Raw genomic sequence first — 15,325 nt, forward strand, 5'->3', positions numbered from 1 at the left:
GGAGAACAGCTGGATGACTGTTTGTCTGGGTTTGAAGTTGAAGTTCTTGGTTCTTGACAGCTGAAGCGCAGGCAGCTTCTTTTACAACCCCCAGTCAGTGAAGGTTAGGATGGTATAGAGAATGCAAATGAAATAAAAATGTGTTGTTTCTAATAGGGGTGGGCGATATGGCTCTTCAGGAATATAGTATAATAGTATAACAGTATAATCATAATGTGGCAAAATAAATAATATAGCATAAAGTAATATAATGCAGCAAGAAATATTGCAGAATATTTTCATGCATATAAACTACAAACTAAAACAATTATACAATAAATACACCTAAAGCTTCACAGTAAATAATAGACTACTTTTAAGACAAACCATCCCTATTATCACAATATGGATTTTTAATATCATGATATTTCTGTTTCACAATATATTGTATACGATATAATATTGCCCACCCCTAGTTTCTAATGTGTACTTTGACTTTTATTTAATTGCAGACAGTAGAAATGCAGCATATTTTAAGTTTTGTCTGGTTAACTTAATTTACTGTATTTCAGGGACTATAAGGCGCACCGAATTATAAGGTGCATTCTAAGCGACAATAGCAACAGTAACAGGGGCGTCGCTAAGTTTTCCTTTTAGTTCAGGAGGTCTCGCAGCTGAGGGCGCCTAAGTTAACAAAACTGTATTTCTTAAAAAAAAAAAAACATTTTTTAAGATTTCTCTCCTGAAAACAGTTTGTATGGGTGATTAAAGCACTTCAGTTTATTTACAGTTATCTTAGATTTTCAGTATTTCCTGATGCTAACAGTTTTCTGAGTTGAATTAATTGCTGTTTTTTGATAACAGATAAATGGCACTTCACACTTAGATAGTGTAAGTTGTGATGTTTGATATGATGTGTGTGATGTCTACATGTCAGAACACAGGTTCTGAGTGATATTAAATTGAAATTTTTATATAATTTTTTTTGTTCAGCTCTAGATAAATCCGTCCAGAAATCGACGGATCCAGTCGCACATGGCTTGTGTTAAAATAAATACATAAAAAAAAAAGAAAAAAAAAAAATCTAAATAAGTAATGCTTATCTGATTTTGTACTCGTCCGTTATTTTTTTGGGAAAAAGAGAAATTTCTTACTAATGTTCTCTGAATGCAGAGAAGTGATATATCTTATTTTGTGGCCTTATTTATTTTGTACAGTTTTGATATTTTAATATTTATTATGATATGTTTACATGCCGTTGTCATGTTCCTCATAAATTCACTTTGCTTGCATATGTATGTTTAAATGGGTTTTTGGAGGATATATATATATATATATATTTTTAATACATTTGTTTGGTTTCTATTCTAAAAAAGTGGGTTGCAACGTAATGGCCATAAGAAAATTTGGAGACCAGTTAACTTACACAACTTTTACAGCCTTTTCCTGCCCCATCCCAACTTTATCTGACTTGGGGTTGTAGATAAACGATTGTCAGGCAGCTCTAGCGGCACATTGGGTACAGGTGCTGCAGAATTTCCCCCTCAGGCAGGTTTTAGTCACTGCCTGGCTATGAGGAGCTGTAGCACAGGGCAATAGGAGCTCTGAAGGCAGAACTTTGCTGACAGTGCAGCTTATTAGCTTACTGTTGCTCTTTATTCCAGCTGTCTGCAGAGATGGATCTGATACCGTTTCGCTGTGGAATGTGAAATCTTCCTGGCACCTCTGTTCTGTAGTGGCACTGCAGAACGTGATGGACGGCGCTTAAATGGTCCCGCCTCTTTTTTAGCACCACTCGGTTATATTTGTCTCTCTGGCTAGAGGGGCGGCAGTGTTTGACTCGGCGAGGTGATGTTGGCTACGTTCTTGGAAAACAGCTACTAGAAAAATACCTAAGCCTGTTTTTTCACCACAGCCTGAATTAAATGGAATCTGTTGGTGTGCTTTTTTTCTACTTAGACTATATGGGCAAAATTAGTATTGGGACGCCAGCTTTTTATTTTAACTGTGCAGGGAAGACTTTGTACTAACCTGTACTAACGTTTGGAGCATTGCTGTGAGGATTTGATTGTATCCGGTTGTTGCATGATGGTTAATCACCACCCCACCTCCTTCCTAAAATTATCCCAAAACTATACAGTAAATTTGCCAGTTTTTCATAGAAAGATATCATTGGAAATGTTGCTAGAAAGATTTCCTAGAAGGCATTCCTAGAAAGATTAAGCCCAGTCTTAGACTACACAGTAGGAATGGGTGATTGGCTTTGAATTAAAAAAAATAATTCAAGAATACACTACTGCAACAAAATAAAAATAACATTTTATTATTGCATATGATATAATATGGCACACCCCTGACTGAGATATAAAAAAAAAAAAAAAAAGAATTTTTCAGATTTGTAACAGAAGTCAATGATCCATGAATGAATGCCATGATTGTGTACGACTTGTTTGCCCCTCAAAAAAGTAGTAAAAATTAGTAACAGTCTCTACTTTCCAGGGCATAACTTTTTTACTAGACTTTGTAGCATTGCTGTGAGGATATGATTGCGTTCAGTGAAAACTTTCCCTCACCTTATCCCAAAGTCATCAGATGGATCCATTGTCTCTTGTGAGAACACAGTTCCACTGCTCCCCAACTCAATGCTGGGAGCTTTATATATGATGTATTTAATATCATCAAACCTTTCTACATAAGACTTTTAGATTTAATCCATAAACAGCCAACTTATCTGCTGGAAAAGCTGGTCATGCTGGTTGACCCGCTTAGTTCTTGACCAACATAGGGTACAATATGTTTTTGTTAGAGGTGTGCCAAAAAATCGATTCACATAAGAATCTTGATTCTCTTTTACTACGATTCAGAACCGATTTAAAATGTCCCAAAATCGATTCTAAGGAAATAAATAAATAAAAAACTGACTGTGGACGAGTAACAAAGAGATTCTGTCTGGTATTAAAGTGAAACTAAACGTGAAGCATTGCTCTTTCACGCATGTCTGTCACCTACAAAGCATGAAATGTTCAGATAGACATCAGATATGGATCACATTAAAAAAGATGTTTGTGAACAGCCTTAGATAAATATCAAATTTGGTCACAAAAATTTAGTAAAGCCACTTTTTGGTGAACTGAGAGAAATACAAGGTTTGATCCCAACAGCAGCGATATCTGATCTCTCAGTGTCTTAACATATCATTTCAAATCTGACGTTCTCATCTAACCACACCTTTTGTACTCCAGCTGAGCCACATCACAGTTCTGCAGTGAGTTTGATTGTTGGAGGATTTGATTCACAGATCTGAATCAGCAGGAAAAGGGAAAAACCAGTCCGTCTGATCTGATCATCTGTCTGTATTACTCACCAACGTTCATACACCGCTCAGACCGGACTGTGAGATAGTTTGTTGCTGTGAGATGCTTGTTATCTGGGCTAAAGTTTAACACCTCTGCGTTATCACGTTATGACTATGTTTGTTAGCATCTTTTAAACTGCTTTTAAAGTGTTACTGAGTGTGGAAAATCAGTAAGCTTTTCAGAAGCTGTGGGAGGAGCCTATCTGAATCTTGATGAAAAGGATGAACAATGGAAAAAGGCCTTGACATTGACACATAATAACACTGCCTCGCCCCCAAAAAAGTTCGCTAAGTGGCAAAATTCCAAAATTCTCTAAGCGGCATTCGCTGTGGCACTGTTTTGATAAGCTTCTGCCATGTCACATGATTTATTTCAATCCAATGTTGCATTAATTTTTACCAAGATCTTGCAGAATTGATGATGGTAGAGTCTGACCACTGCACAAAGCAGCTCTTCTCCATCCAGCACATCCCAAAGATTCTCAATGAGGTTAAGATCTGGACTCTGTGGTGAACTCTCTCAATCCATGTGTAAAAATGATGATCTCATGCTCCCTGAACCCTGAACTCTTTCACAATTCCAGCCCCATGAATCCTGACATTGTAGTCTTGGAATATGGCCGTGTTCATCAGGAAAGAAAAAAATTATCCATTGATGGAATAATCTGGTCTATATATAGTATATTCAGGTAGTCAGCTGACCTCATTCTTTCAGCACATACTGTTGCTGAACCTAGACCTGCAGACCAACTTTTTGGCCAGGCTGTGTATCTAAAAAATTCGACAGCATGGTGGCTTAGTGGTTAGCATGTTCGCCTCCAATGGTTTAGGTTCAAGTCCCTGCCTGGGTGGAACATCCATGTTCTCCTAAGATTCTATTAAATTATATGGCTGTGTATATGCCCACATATGGATTGAATCCTTGGTGCTCGGTGCCGTCCTCTAGGTGGACAGTCATTTCCAGTAGAGAATATGCTGTGCTTGATTGGCTGGCACTTATGCCCGATGTTTGTGTAATTGATTGTGTAATTAATTTTGTGTAAAACGTGATTTTACAGCTTTCTTGGGTGTCTAGAAAGACACTATATAACTTTACTCATTCAAGAATAGGCAGTATTGAAATTGACCACGTTGGTTTACCTCAGGTAATGGCTTGGGACCGTTTTTTGATTGATGGGACATTTAATTTCTGAAGTTGTGTGTGTATTAAACATTTCCCAATTCACAGTGTTATATTATAGATGGTATTTCACATGAGTGTTAATAATTGTGACCGGCAGTATCTGGCTAGAATTGTCCGTGCCAACAATCAACAGACAAAAAGTGACATTTTAAGCAGAAATCGCACCCACATTTAATGCAGGAGACTTAGTGCAGCTCTCTTTTATAGGACATTGTAAATTGTCATTGCACTAGTTGAGAGTCAGGTTTAGTAAACTCAAAATTAAAACATAATTAGTCTAATCTAAACCAGTGTCTGTCTTTAAGCAGTGTGATTTCTTGTATGGTGGTATATCTGCACTGTTCTGCAGTGTATCTGAGTGCTGTACACTGAAGTGAACATGGGCTATCTGATCTCTCACTCTGGATAAACTAAACTCCAGAGCCGTGTGAACATTTAACCGTTTGTTATCCGGCTGGGATGAGTCTTTGTTGCAGTGGGCCAGCGATGAGCTTCCCTCCTCCCTGACAACAGCAGCAGTTCCCGGGCTTTTAAATTAGCAGCTGGCAGCGCCGAGCCGCTAAATATAGGAGGAAGTTTTTAGCGTTCCTCTCGCGGTGCTGCACGCCAGCGGTGGGTGTAAACAGCACCTGTTTTCATTGAAGAGCTTCATTCAAGATAAATTGGTCTTAAAAGAAAGGTGCTCTCAAGCTAAAAAACATATAACATTTAAACTGACAGTCTGTAGGTTTTTAGTGAGAATGTGTAATCACATAGACCATGCTAAAAAGTACTTTAAAACATTTAATACATTAAAGCAGGGGTGTCCAAACTTTTTTTGTTGGGGGCCAGAAGGAGAAATATATTTGAAGTCACGGGCCACACTCTGTAATAAAAATAATGAAATATACCACTTTAAATAATACTTTTTTCCTGATTTTTTTTATTTACACACCATTTTACTTGACTCACTCACTACCTTTATCTTTGACAGTGTTGTGTAAACTAAGATTTTAGACTCTTTGGCCCGTTTTTCTGCGCTAGAAATGCGCACTCTCTCCGCTTTTAGGCTCTTTTGCCCGTTTTTCTGCGATAGAAAAGCGCACTCTCCCTGCTTTTAGACTTCTTGGCCCGTTTCTGACACCTAACGTTTGTGGCGCATTGTGGTGCCGTCTATTTTCAGAGTGGATGAATCTGTTGTTTTTATTAAGGACTCTGTACCGCTCTCTTTTAACTTATCAGCTCTCCTTAGTTCTAATTCTATGTTTATTTGGTTTAATGATGTGTGTATGAACAGATAAAGACTAAGTTTTCTGTCCTGATATCCCCATGTTCGCAGTAGCTCTTGTATCAGCACCATTAGCACTGCCATGGTGGCTAAGGTAACCAGAAAAAGCTGCTATTGGGGTGGGCGATATGGCTCTAAAATAATATCACGATATTTCAGGGTATTTTTGCGATGACGATATACTTGGCGATATAGAAAAACAGAAAAATAATTAATTAATTTCAGGAATATAGTATAATAGTATAACAGCATAATCATAATGTGGCAAAATAAATAATATAGCATAAAATAATATAATGCAGCACAAAATATTGCAGAATATTTTGTGTATGCATATAAACTGCAAACTAAAACAATTATACAATAAATACACCTAAAGCTTTGCAGTAAATAATAGACTACTTTTAAGACAGAACATCTCTATTATCACAATATGGATTTTTAACATCACGATATTTCTGTGCGATATATTGTATACAATATAATATTGCCCACCCCTAGCTGCTATAGTCAGAAAAAGGTTCAGGGACCCACCAGACCACCTTGTTATTTGAAAGAATATATCTGGCTTTGTAGAGATGGTAACAGAAACACTCTGATGCCATTTATTATGATTGTTTGTCTTTTCTCCACTCAAAACCACTACTACTACACTCAGTTTGACAAAAATAAAAATCTTAAGGACTGCTGCTTTTATAATAAAAAATAAAATGAACAAACAATTAAAATAATATTAGTAATAAAAGTAAATCGTCAAATGAACAGTCATTATATTTTTAGATATCAATAATATAATAATTTTATTAATAATATTTGCAGTACCACCCCATCACAAGTTATAGAGAGAAGAAAAAATGATAACAGTAATGTTAGGCAATGTGACTGTAAAGGCCTTGTTTTTGGGCCTTTTTGTCTATTTCATAGCCTTAACACTCCCTCACTTACCTCTTTAATAGCCAAGGGCAGTAACTCTCTCTCTCTCTCACACACACACACACACACACACACACACAGCATAATGTTATTCTTAGCACTTTGAATAGTGGGAATAACTGATCACTGATGTAAGCTGACTTACGCAATGCTGGTAGATCGTCACACGCTCAGTGAGATTTGCCTCCTTACCTGTTTTAAGCAGAACAACGGTGGAAGGAAGAATTTTACAATGTTTTGATTCTTGTTTGTGTAAGTGTCCTCCATCCATATGGTTGGGCACGTGCTTGTAAAAGCACGTGTCGTAAGCTGTGCACCTCAGTCCAGCACAGGTTTGCGCTGCAGATATTTCCAGTTACAGCTGAATTCACACTTTTAATCCCAGAAAAACACTGTTATTTACCTTTTAAAAGGCCATTTAAATGCTTGATTAAAGGGCTGATTAGTGTTGTTTTGCTGTTTTCCTCAGGTTTTGAGTGCTCGGCGCTGACTCAGCTTTTAATCGGTCCGTACGCGAGACAGCTTGTGGGGGCGGAGCTTGTGACATTATGGGCCATGCATTGTTTAATATCGCGATATACTGTATATAGTCGAAAAAAAAAACAAAAAAACATTTGCATTGTAAATTTTTTCCAATATCATGCAACCCTATGCAACCCCACACATTAGCTGCTCGCTTCACATTTCCATTAGGTCAGGACTTTGACTTGGCCGCACTCCAAAAGATTAACTTTATTTTTCTTAAACTGTTCTCTGGTAGAACGACTTGTGTGCTTAGGGTCATTGTCTTGCTGCATCATCTGTTGTTTCCTGAGTTGTTCTGAGAGAGATGTCCTGACGTTTTCATTTTATATTCTCCGATACGATAAGTAACAGATCCTTAAAATCTATTCAAATACCTTTACATACCTTTACATGAGTACTGTGTTTTTTATTTAAAATATACCACATTTCATCAGTTAAACTGGACTAAATATGTTTGCTGTGTTAAAATGTTTTTTGAGCACTAATGATGATTTTTTTTATATGGTTAAGAAAGCATATTTTAGATAGTTTACCAAAGCTTTGCTGTTATACCATGTGGCCTACCATAGTTGAACAGCATTCTGCACAGGTTTATAGCTTACAGGGTCGTAACAGACTGGAGCAGAGGCAGCTGATGGAGCACACGGTCTATCTGATCAAACAGCAGCAGAAAAAGAAAAGCCTTTAACACGTTTAAGAGCGTCTGCCCTCCGACATCTTCCACAATCTGAGAGGAAATGCAGCCTGGATCAGGATGAAAGTGGCCATTCATTGAGATCCCAGAGCGGCCATTCAGCAGCAGCAGAACACACTGTTCAGGATGGAGAGAGAGAGACAGATAAATAGAGTGGGAGAGAAAGAGAGAGACTTTGGGAGGACTACAAATAATACTAATAGTATTTTCATTGCTATGATTGATTAAAACATATTTTAGCATATTTTTCAGACTACAAGGCACATCTAAAATCCTTTAATTTTCCCAAAAAATCAACAGTGTGCCTTATAATTCGGTGCACCTTATGTATGAATTATAACAGTCAGGTATTAAGGAGCAGTAAAGCCACTCTGCTGAAGTACAGCGTTATAAGGGTGAGTTTTCAGTGAAGTTTCCAGAGCACTAAGGCTGGGTGCAGCATTAGCATTAGCCGCTAACCACAGCGCTAGCTCTTTCGACGTTCACAGGCAAGTATATTAGACTGTAGTCTGTGTGTTTACCATGTTATAACAAGATACATGGGACGAACCACAAGTTGATAGCGCCCTGGCTTACAGGAACACTCAGGGTTCCTCAGTGTAACGCTATAAAGCGGCATTTTTTTTTGTCCTGCTAGCGCTGCAGTTAGTGGCTAATGCTAATGCTGCTGCACCCAGCCTTAGTGCTGAAGAAACTTCACTAAAAACTCAACATTAGACAAAATATTGAAATTCTAAGCTTACTGTAAATAAACAGAAGTTCTTTACTCACCTAACTAAACAGTTTTCAGGAGAGAAATCATTAGACTTAGAAATATATATATTTTTTAAGAATTACAGTTTTGTTTACTTTGGCATCCCCCCCCACCGCTTCCCCGTTAGAAGCATTAGGAAACATGGCGATACCCTTGCTCACTTTATTGAAGGCATCCTAAGTGTCGCTTAATGCACCTTGTAATTAGCGATGGGACGATCCCCTTTTTTCATCTCCGATCCGATTCTAATATAAAACTGATGCAAAACTGCCATTTATTATCAGTACTATGATTAAGGTTACATAATGAGGCTGAAACAGACAACACAGCCCTTTAAAGAGTATGTACAAGTGCTGTTAATGTAAATGTGTTCCAAAGTCATTTATTTGACACACTTTATATACAAACACACAAAAGTTTTCTTACACATTAAATATTTAAATTTTAATTAAATATTTAAAAAAGTTAAATATTAAATATGTTTAGGATTAAATACAGGGCTATAGACAAATTTTTTGCACTGGTTGTGCTGGAGACTTTTATTTTGACATGTAGTGTAGTGGCTAACCGGTGACGCTAACTGTATTTATGAACTAAATTGATCACTGTTTTTAACAACAGATTGATTTCTTAGTGCTGGTTAGAGTGAGTGGGATCTGTGGTTTGATATTTGATGTGGATTATGGCTGTAGTTCACTTGAGATACTTTACTTACTTTATTACATTCACAATGCCGGAATGCTGACTGTCGGACTGGAATATGGATCGGTAGGTGGATCGGCCGCAGTCACCCGATATCCGATACTGTATCGAATCGGTCCCATCTCTACTTGTAATCCGGAGCACCTTATAGTCCGAAAAATACAATTATATTTAGTAGTATTCTGTTTGCCAAAACTATCGATTAAAAAAAAAACAGATTTGATTATTACAGACAGAGGTTCATTAAATGTTGTTTTTAAACCTTGACATCTAGATTTTATACTTTTTTTTACTCAGATTGTATAAATGTGATAGTGTAGGATAAGTGTGAAACAAAACAAAAAGAGTGTGAAAGACGGGGAGATAGTAAATCGGAGAGTGTATGAGAGAGAGAGAGAGAGAGAGAGAGAGAGAGGAATGTGATGGTAAAAGATAACTCTGCCCAACAGGCTGTGTGACTCACCAGATGAGTCCTGGTTACGGGAATGAACATAAAGACAGATTCAGATGCACACTGCTTTACTTTCAGTTTACCATCCCTCCCCCTCCCACAGCCCAGACTCCAAAAACAGCAGAACAAACCGTGAAGTAAACAGCAGGACAAACAAAAAAACTAAACAGCAGGACAAACTGTTGGAAAAACAGCAGGATAAACAGCAGGATAAACAGCATTGTAGTTCTATAATTATAGACTGTAGTTCTGTACCTGTTTCTCTGTATATTTTATTATTCTCCTCCTCTTACCCTGTTCTTCAATATTCAGGACCCCACAGGATAATAAAACACCACCAAGCAGCTATTATTATTATTATTATTATTATTATTATTATTATTATTATTATTATTATTTAAGTGGTGGGTCATTTAATCTCAGCACTGCAGTGATTAGCACTGATAGGCATTGTGGTGGTGTATGATGTGTTAGTGTGTGTTGTGATGGTACAGAAAGTAGATCAGATACAGCAGTGCTGCTGGAGTTTTTAAACACCTCAGTGTCTCTGCTGGACCGAGACTATTCTACCAATCAAAAATACCTACAATGCCTACAATGTCCTGTGGGCGGTGTCCTGTGAACTCCTCTAATGGAGGACTAGAGGATGACCAACACTATAAACTGTGCTGCAACAGATTCAGCAGAGCTTCTGTCTCCGACTTTACTACATTTATCTACAAGGTGTTTCAGCTGTAGGTAGGAGTGTGTAATATAGTAGAGGACAGTGAGTGATTTAACACAGTGTTTAAAAACAATTGCAATCATGTATCATTATTGTATCACAAATACAGTGTGTTTCAGTACTACTTTTATGTCCACACCACAGTACCACACATCTTTATATCTTCTAGTGATTAAAGTAACTATTCTGAGCCGTTCAGTCAGAGTTACTCACTGGACATGTCCCACCAGTGATACCCGAGATTGCTATGCGAATGCTCACAGTAACCGGAAGCCATTTGGAGAACTCGATGTTCTGTGGATGTAATGGAAAGCCCTGTTATTGTTGCTGTGATGAACGTGATTCCCAGAAGCTGGGAGGGCAGTGATGTCACCCTGTGGGCTCGCGAGGTCAAGGATGTTCTGCCAGCCGTTCCTCTGCTTGCTGGGCCTGCTGTTTGCATGGCATTGTGTTGAGTATTCCTTGTGGGCAAATCTTGCGCAGAAGTGTCCTAAATAGTGTCTCTTTCTGTCCTCAGGTCGGCTGGACATCCGGCTCTGTCTCTGTCTCTGGCCCTGCTCCCCTGTACTGGCTGTGATTGAACGACTGGACGAGCAAGACACTGTGAGAGACTGAAAGACGAGGGAGAGAGATTCACTAAAACAACAGACTGTGTCCAGCTTTTCCTTGGGCTCAGGACTGTGTGTTGTCTCACTGTGTGTGTTTGTGTGTAGCTACATCCCTCTCCCACCTCTGGGATGAACGTCACCTCGCTGTTCTCGTTTACCAGCCCGGCGGTGAAGCGGCTGCTGGGCTGGAAGCAGGGCGATGAGGAGGAGAAGTGGGCCGAGAAGGCCGTGGACGCTCTGGTCAAGAAGCTGAAGAAGAAGAAAGGGGCGATGGAGGAGCTAGAGCGGGCGCTGAGTTGCCCCGGGCAGCCCAGCAGCTGCGTGACCATCCCACGCTCGCTGGACGGTCGCCTGCAGGTGTCCCACCGCAAGGGCCTTCCACACGTCATCTACTGTCGCGTGTGGCGCTGGCCGGACCTCCAGTCGCACCACGAGCTCAAAGCGCTGGAGTGCTGCGAGTTCCCCTTCGGAGCCAAGCAGAAGGACGTGTGCATCAACCCCTACCACTACAAGAGAGTGGACAGTCCAGGTAAGCAGATCTGTTGGAGACTGTATGTCCTGATTTACAGGGATTCAGTATGAGAAAATATTAATAATCGAAAAAGAGATTATGTTTTGCAGTTCGAAATTGGTTTGAGGTGCCGCGAATATTTAGCAATCAAAGTTATTCGTCTGAAAATGGCAAAATAAGTGGAAAGATAGAGTAACTCATACCAAACAATAAATAGTTTATTTTACGTCATATTGCTTTTTTGAAGCAGTGGTGGCCATTTAGGGCTTTTTTACGCCGGCACTAATTGGTCCAGTTAAAACGATCCCTGGTTCATTTTTTACCGTTGGTGTGGTCCGTTTGAACAGGTGTATAAACATTGATCAAATGAACCATTGTTTAAAGCTAAATGGCTGTTGATGTGCAGTTTTACCTGATATATTAGCGAGATACTAGAGCAGCTGTCTTCATGCTGCGCCATGCTAAGCTGTTTTCACACTGAGCACCGTATGTGCAGCGCGATTTCAGGTATCTGCACAGAGAGAATCCCATTAAAAACACTGTGTTTGAAAGAGCAGCAGCAAATGCAATCCAAAAAAAGTTGCAATCCATAAAATGCATTGCTTTTCCTCACTAACATGCAGAATAAATGCCAAAATGAAATGCAAAACCACTGTTACATCACATTTCACTGCACTTGGTCTCTTTATGGAAAAACAATACACAAGAATCTACATATTCAAAACCAAATGCTGAATTTGTGTCAAAATTGCACTTATAATGCAACCAGCTCAATAGCATTTTATTTCACAGGTTATCGCTGCTAATGTTCAAAAGCAAATTACTGGAGAAAATGCACCTGGGTCCGGAAAAAAGGCCAGTGTGAAAATTTACTCTTTGGAAAGCATGTAGTCGTCTAATTGTGCCCGACTTAATTTATAGAATTCGAATATTTATTTCCCTTTTTTATCCTGCGCGAAAGACATTTTCTCTGGTTTAAATCACAGCTGAGTGCTCACTTCTGACTGGTTTCTAAACCCCACCCCAGTTTCAGTAGTGGGTTCTGATTGAACAGTGATTACATTTCATTCATTCAGACACAAATTCAGCTTTTGGTTTTGAGAATTTCATTTTTTGTGTATTGTTTTTTTAGTAAAGAGACCAAGTGCAGTGAAATGCAATGTAATAGTGGTTTTGAATTTTGCATTTCATTTTGGCATGTATTCTGCATGTTAGTGAGGAAAATGCATTTTAAGGATTGCATTTGCATTTTTCTATGCTAGTGTTTGCTTTTCAATTTGGCACTGATTCCTCTCTATAGTTTATGTTTGCTTGCACCTGTGTGAAAACAAACCAAACCAAGGTACACTGAAAGTAAATTAACTCTTAAACTGAATTGAACCAGAGAAAGTATCTACAGGTGTGAGAACGCACCATGTGGCCTCAGTTGCTCGATCCTGCCGCTTCGCGCTTTATAACATCCGAAAAATTAGACCGTTTATGACGCAACAGGCCACCCAACTCCTGGTACAAGCGGTCGTCATCTCACGCCTCGACTACTGCAATGCCCTGCTAACTGGCCTCCCGGCCTGCGTAGTAAAACCACTCCAAATGATCCAAAATGCAGAAGCACGTCTGGTCTTCAACCAACCAAAACTGGCACATGTCACCCCGCTGCTCATTGAGCTCCATTGGCTACCAGATTTCAAAACTCTTACAATCGCCTACAAGGTGATGACAGCTCCTTCCTACCTGCACTCACTCCTGAAGGCTTACGCTACCTCCTGGCCGCTGCGCTCCTCTAATGAACGTCGCCTCGCTTTACCAAACACTCACACAAAGCAATCCAGACTGTTCTCATACAGAGTTCCCCAATGGTGGAACAAACTACCTTCCACTACCAGATCAGGAGAATCTCTCGCTATCTTTAAGAAACTCCTGAAGACTGAGCTCTTCAAAGAGCACTTACTCTCCTAACACCTCTAACTAACTACCTTCTACTACCAGATCAGGAGAATCTCTCACTATCTTTAATAAACTCCTGAAGACAGAGCTCTTCAGAGAACACTTACTCTCCTAACACCTCTAACAAACTACCTTCCACTACCAGATCAGGAGAATCTCTTGCTATCTTTAATAAACTCCTGAAGACAGAGCTCTTCAAAGAGCACTTACTCTCCTAACACCTCTAACACACTAACTACTACTAACCTCATTTCCTTCTTCCCCTCCTTCACTCCTCTATCCCATTATTTACCTTCAACCTCCTTTAAGCCCTATCTAAAGATGTTTTACCTTTAACTTCTATTACTTTTGTACTTGACTATTGTAAGTTGCTTTGGACAAAAGCGTCTGCCAAATGTAATGTAATGTAATGTTAGTGAGGAAAATGCATTTTGAGGATTGCATTTACATTTTCCACGCTAGTGTTTGCTTTACGATTTGGCACTAATTCCTCTCCATAGTTAATGTTTGCTTGCACCTGTGTGAAAACAAACCAAACCAAGGAAAAAACACTGAAAGTAAATGAACTCTTCAACTGATTCGGACCAGAAAAAGGAACTACAAGTGTGAGAACGCCCTTAGTATCATCTGGAGACGCTAGGCTAACATCACCACCCACATAACTCCCAACTCATCGCATAAGTATTGCATGGAAAGAGCTCCATCATTCCAGAGAACACAGTTGAGTGATATGAGTTATATGCTTTGATTCCCTCAATCTGTCACTTCCTGCACTGACCTGTTGTGATTGGAGATGTTTCTCAGCAGTAATTAAGTAGACCTGCTGTTTCTAGTCGAGTGAATAAAACAGACCTTAAAAGCTGTTCTCCTCTCAGGTGTGAGTGAGGAGGTTCGCTATGATTAATCAAGTGATCGATGATAGCTAGAAATAATCCAATTAATATGAGGACCTCGCTAGGCTCATCTGATGATGAAGATGAAGGATGTGTTACCTTAACTAAGTGTGTATATCACTCATTTCAGCATCTTAAACAGTCTGCTTTACTTTAACACACCCTCTAACACACTCAATCAGTTACATCTGCTCCCCTTCCTCACCAGAGTGATCACCATGAACTTCCTTTTTTCTGCACTTATTCATCACGGAACAGTGGAAAAGTGAAAAAGCTAGTTGCAAGAATCGTCCTGGACTGTTTTTCTGCTGTATTTGTGTGTGTGTGTGTGTGTGTGTGTGTGTATTTCTGACTAACAGAAACCTGTTTCTTAGCTGTTCTTTGGGGAAAAAAGTGACTTCAGATGAAAAGCCCCCCTTTCTGTTGGCTAAGCAGAAGATGAGGGTCAGCTGACAAGACAGAAACAGCTGTCCACAGTGTGTGAGTGTGTGTGTGTGTGTGTGTGTGTGAGCGCACACACTCACTAAGAGCAGGAGCAGGAAATTCCAGCCAGGGGGAGAATGAGGGCTTTGTTCTGTGTGTGTGTGTGTGTGTGTGTGTGTGTCCGTTGGCCGCAGCAGGCGAACATGTGGCCGTTCAGAGGAAGAGTGCAGCAGGAAGTCCCGTCACCCTCTCACACACAATGACAGGAAGGAGTGGTGGCCTGCCTAACACACTCTCCCTCACTCTAACACACTCCCTATCACTCTCTATCACACTCTCCCTCACTACAGCACACTCCCTATTACTCTATATCACACTC

At 39.5% G+C, this 15,325-nt stretch overlaps 1 protein-coding gene across 3 annotated transcripts in view; it reads left to right on the forward strand.

Moving 5' to 3' along the window:
- The window catches only part of smad1 (SMAD family member 1), a 37,439-nt gene that overhangs the window by 10,325 nt on the left and 11,789 nt on the right, over window positions 1–15,325 (forward strand). For all 3 annotated transcript variants that reach the window (XM_007230485.4, XM_007230484.4, XM_022684468.2), the window contains exon 2: window positions 11,085–11,704. In XM_007230485.4, the coding sequence (XP_007230547.2) occupies window positions 11,305–11,704 (400 nt within the window). In that variant the 5' untranslated portion in view covers window positions 11,085–11,304. The remainder of the gene's footprint in view (window positions 1–11,084; window positions 11,705–15,325) is intronic.

This window comes from Astyanax mexicanus, chromosome 7 (assembly GCF_023375975.1).
Source record: "Astyanax mexicanus isolate ESR-SI-001 chromosome 7, AstMex3_surface, whole genome shotgun sequence".
NCBI lineage: Eukaryota > Metazoa > Chordata > Actinopteri > Characiformes > Acestrorhamphidae > Astyanax > Astyanax mexicanus.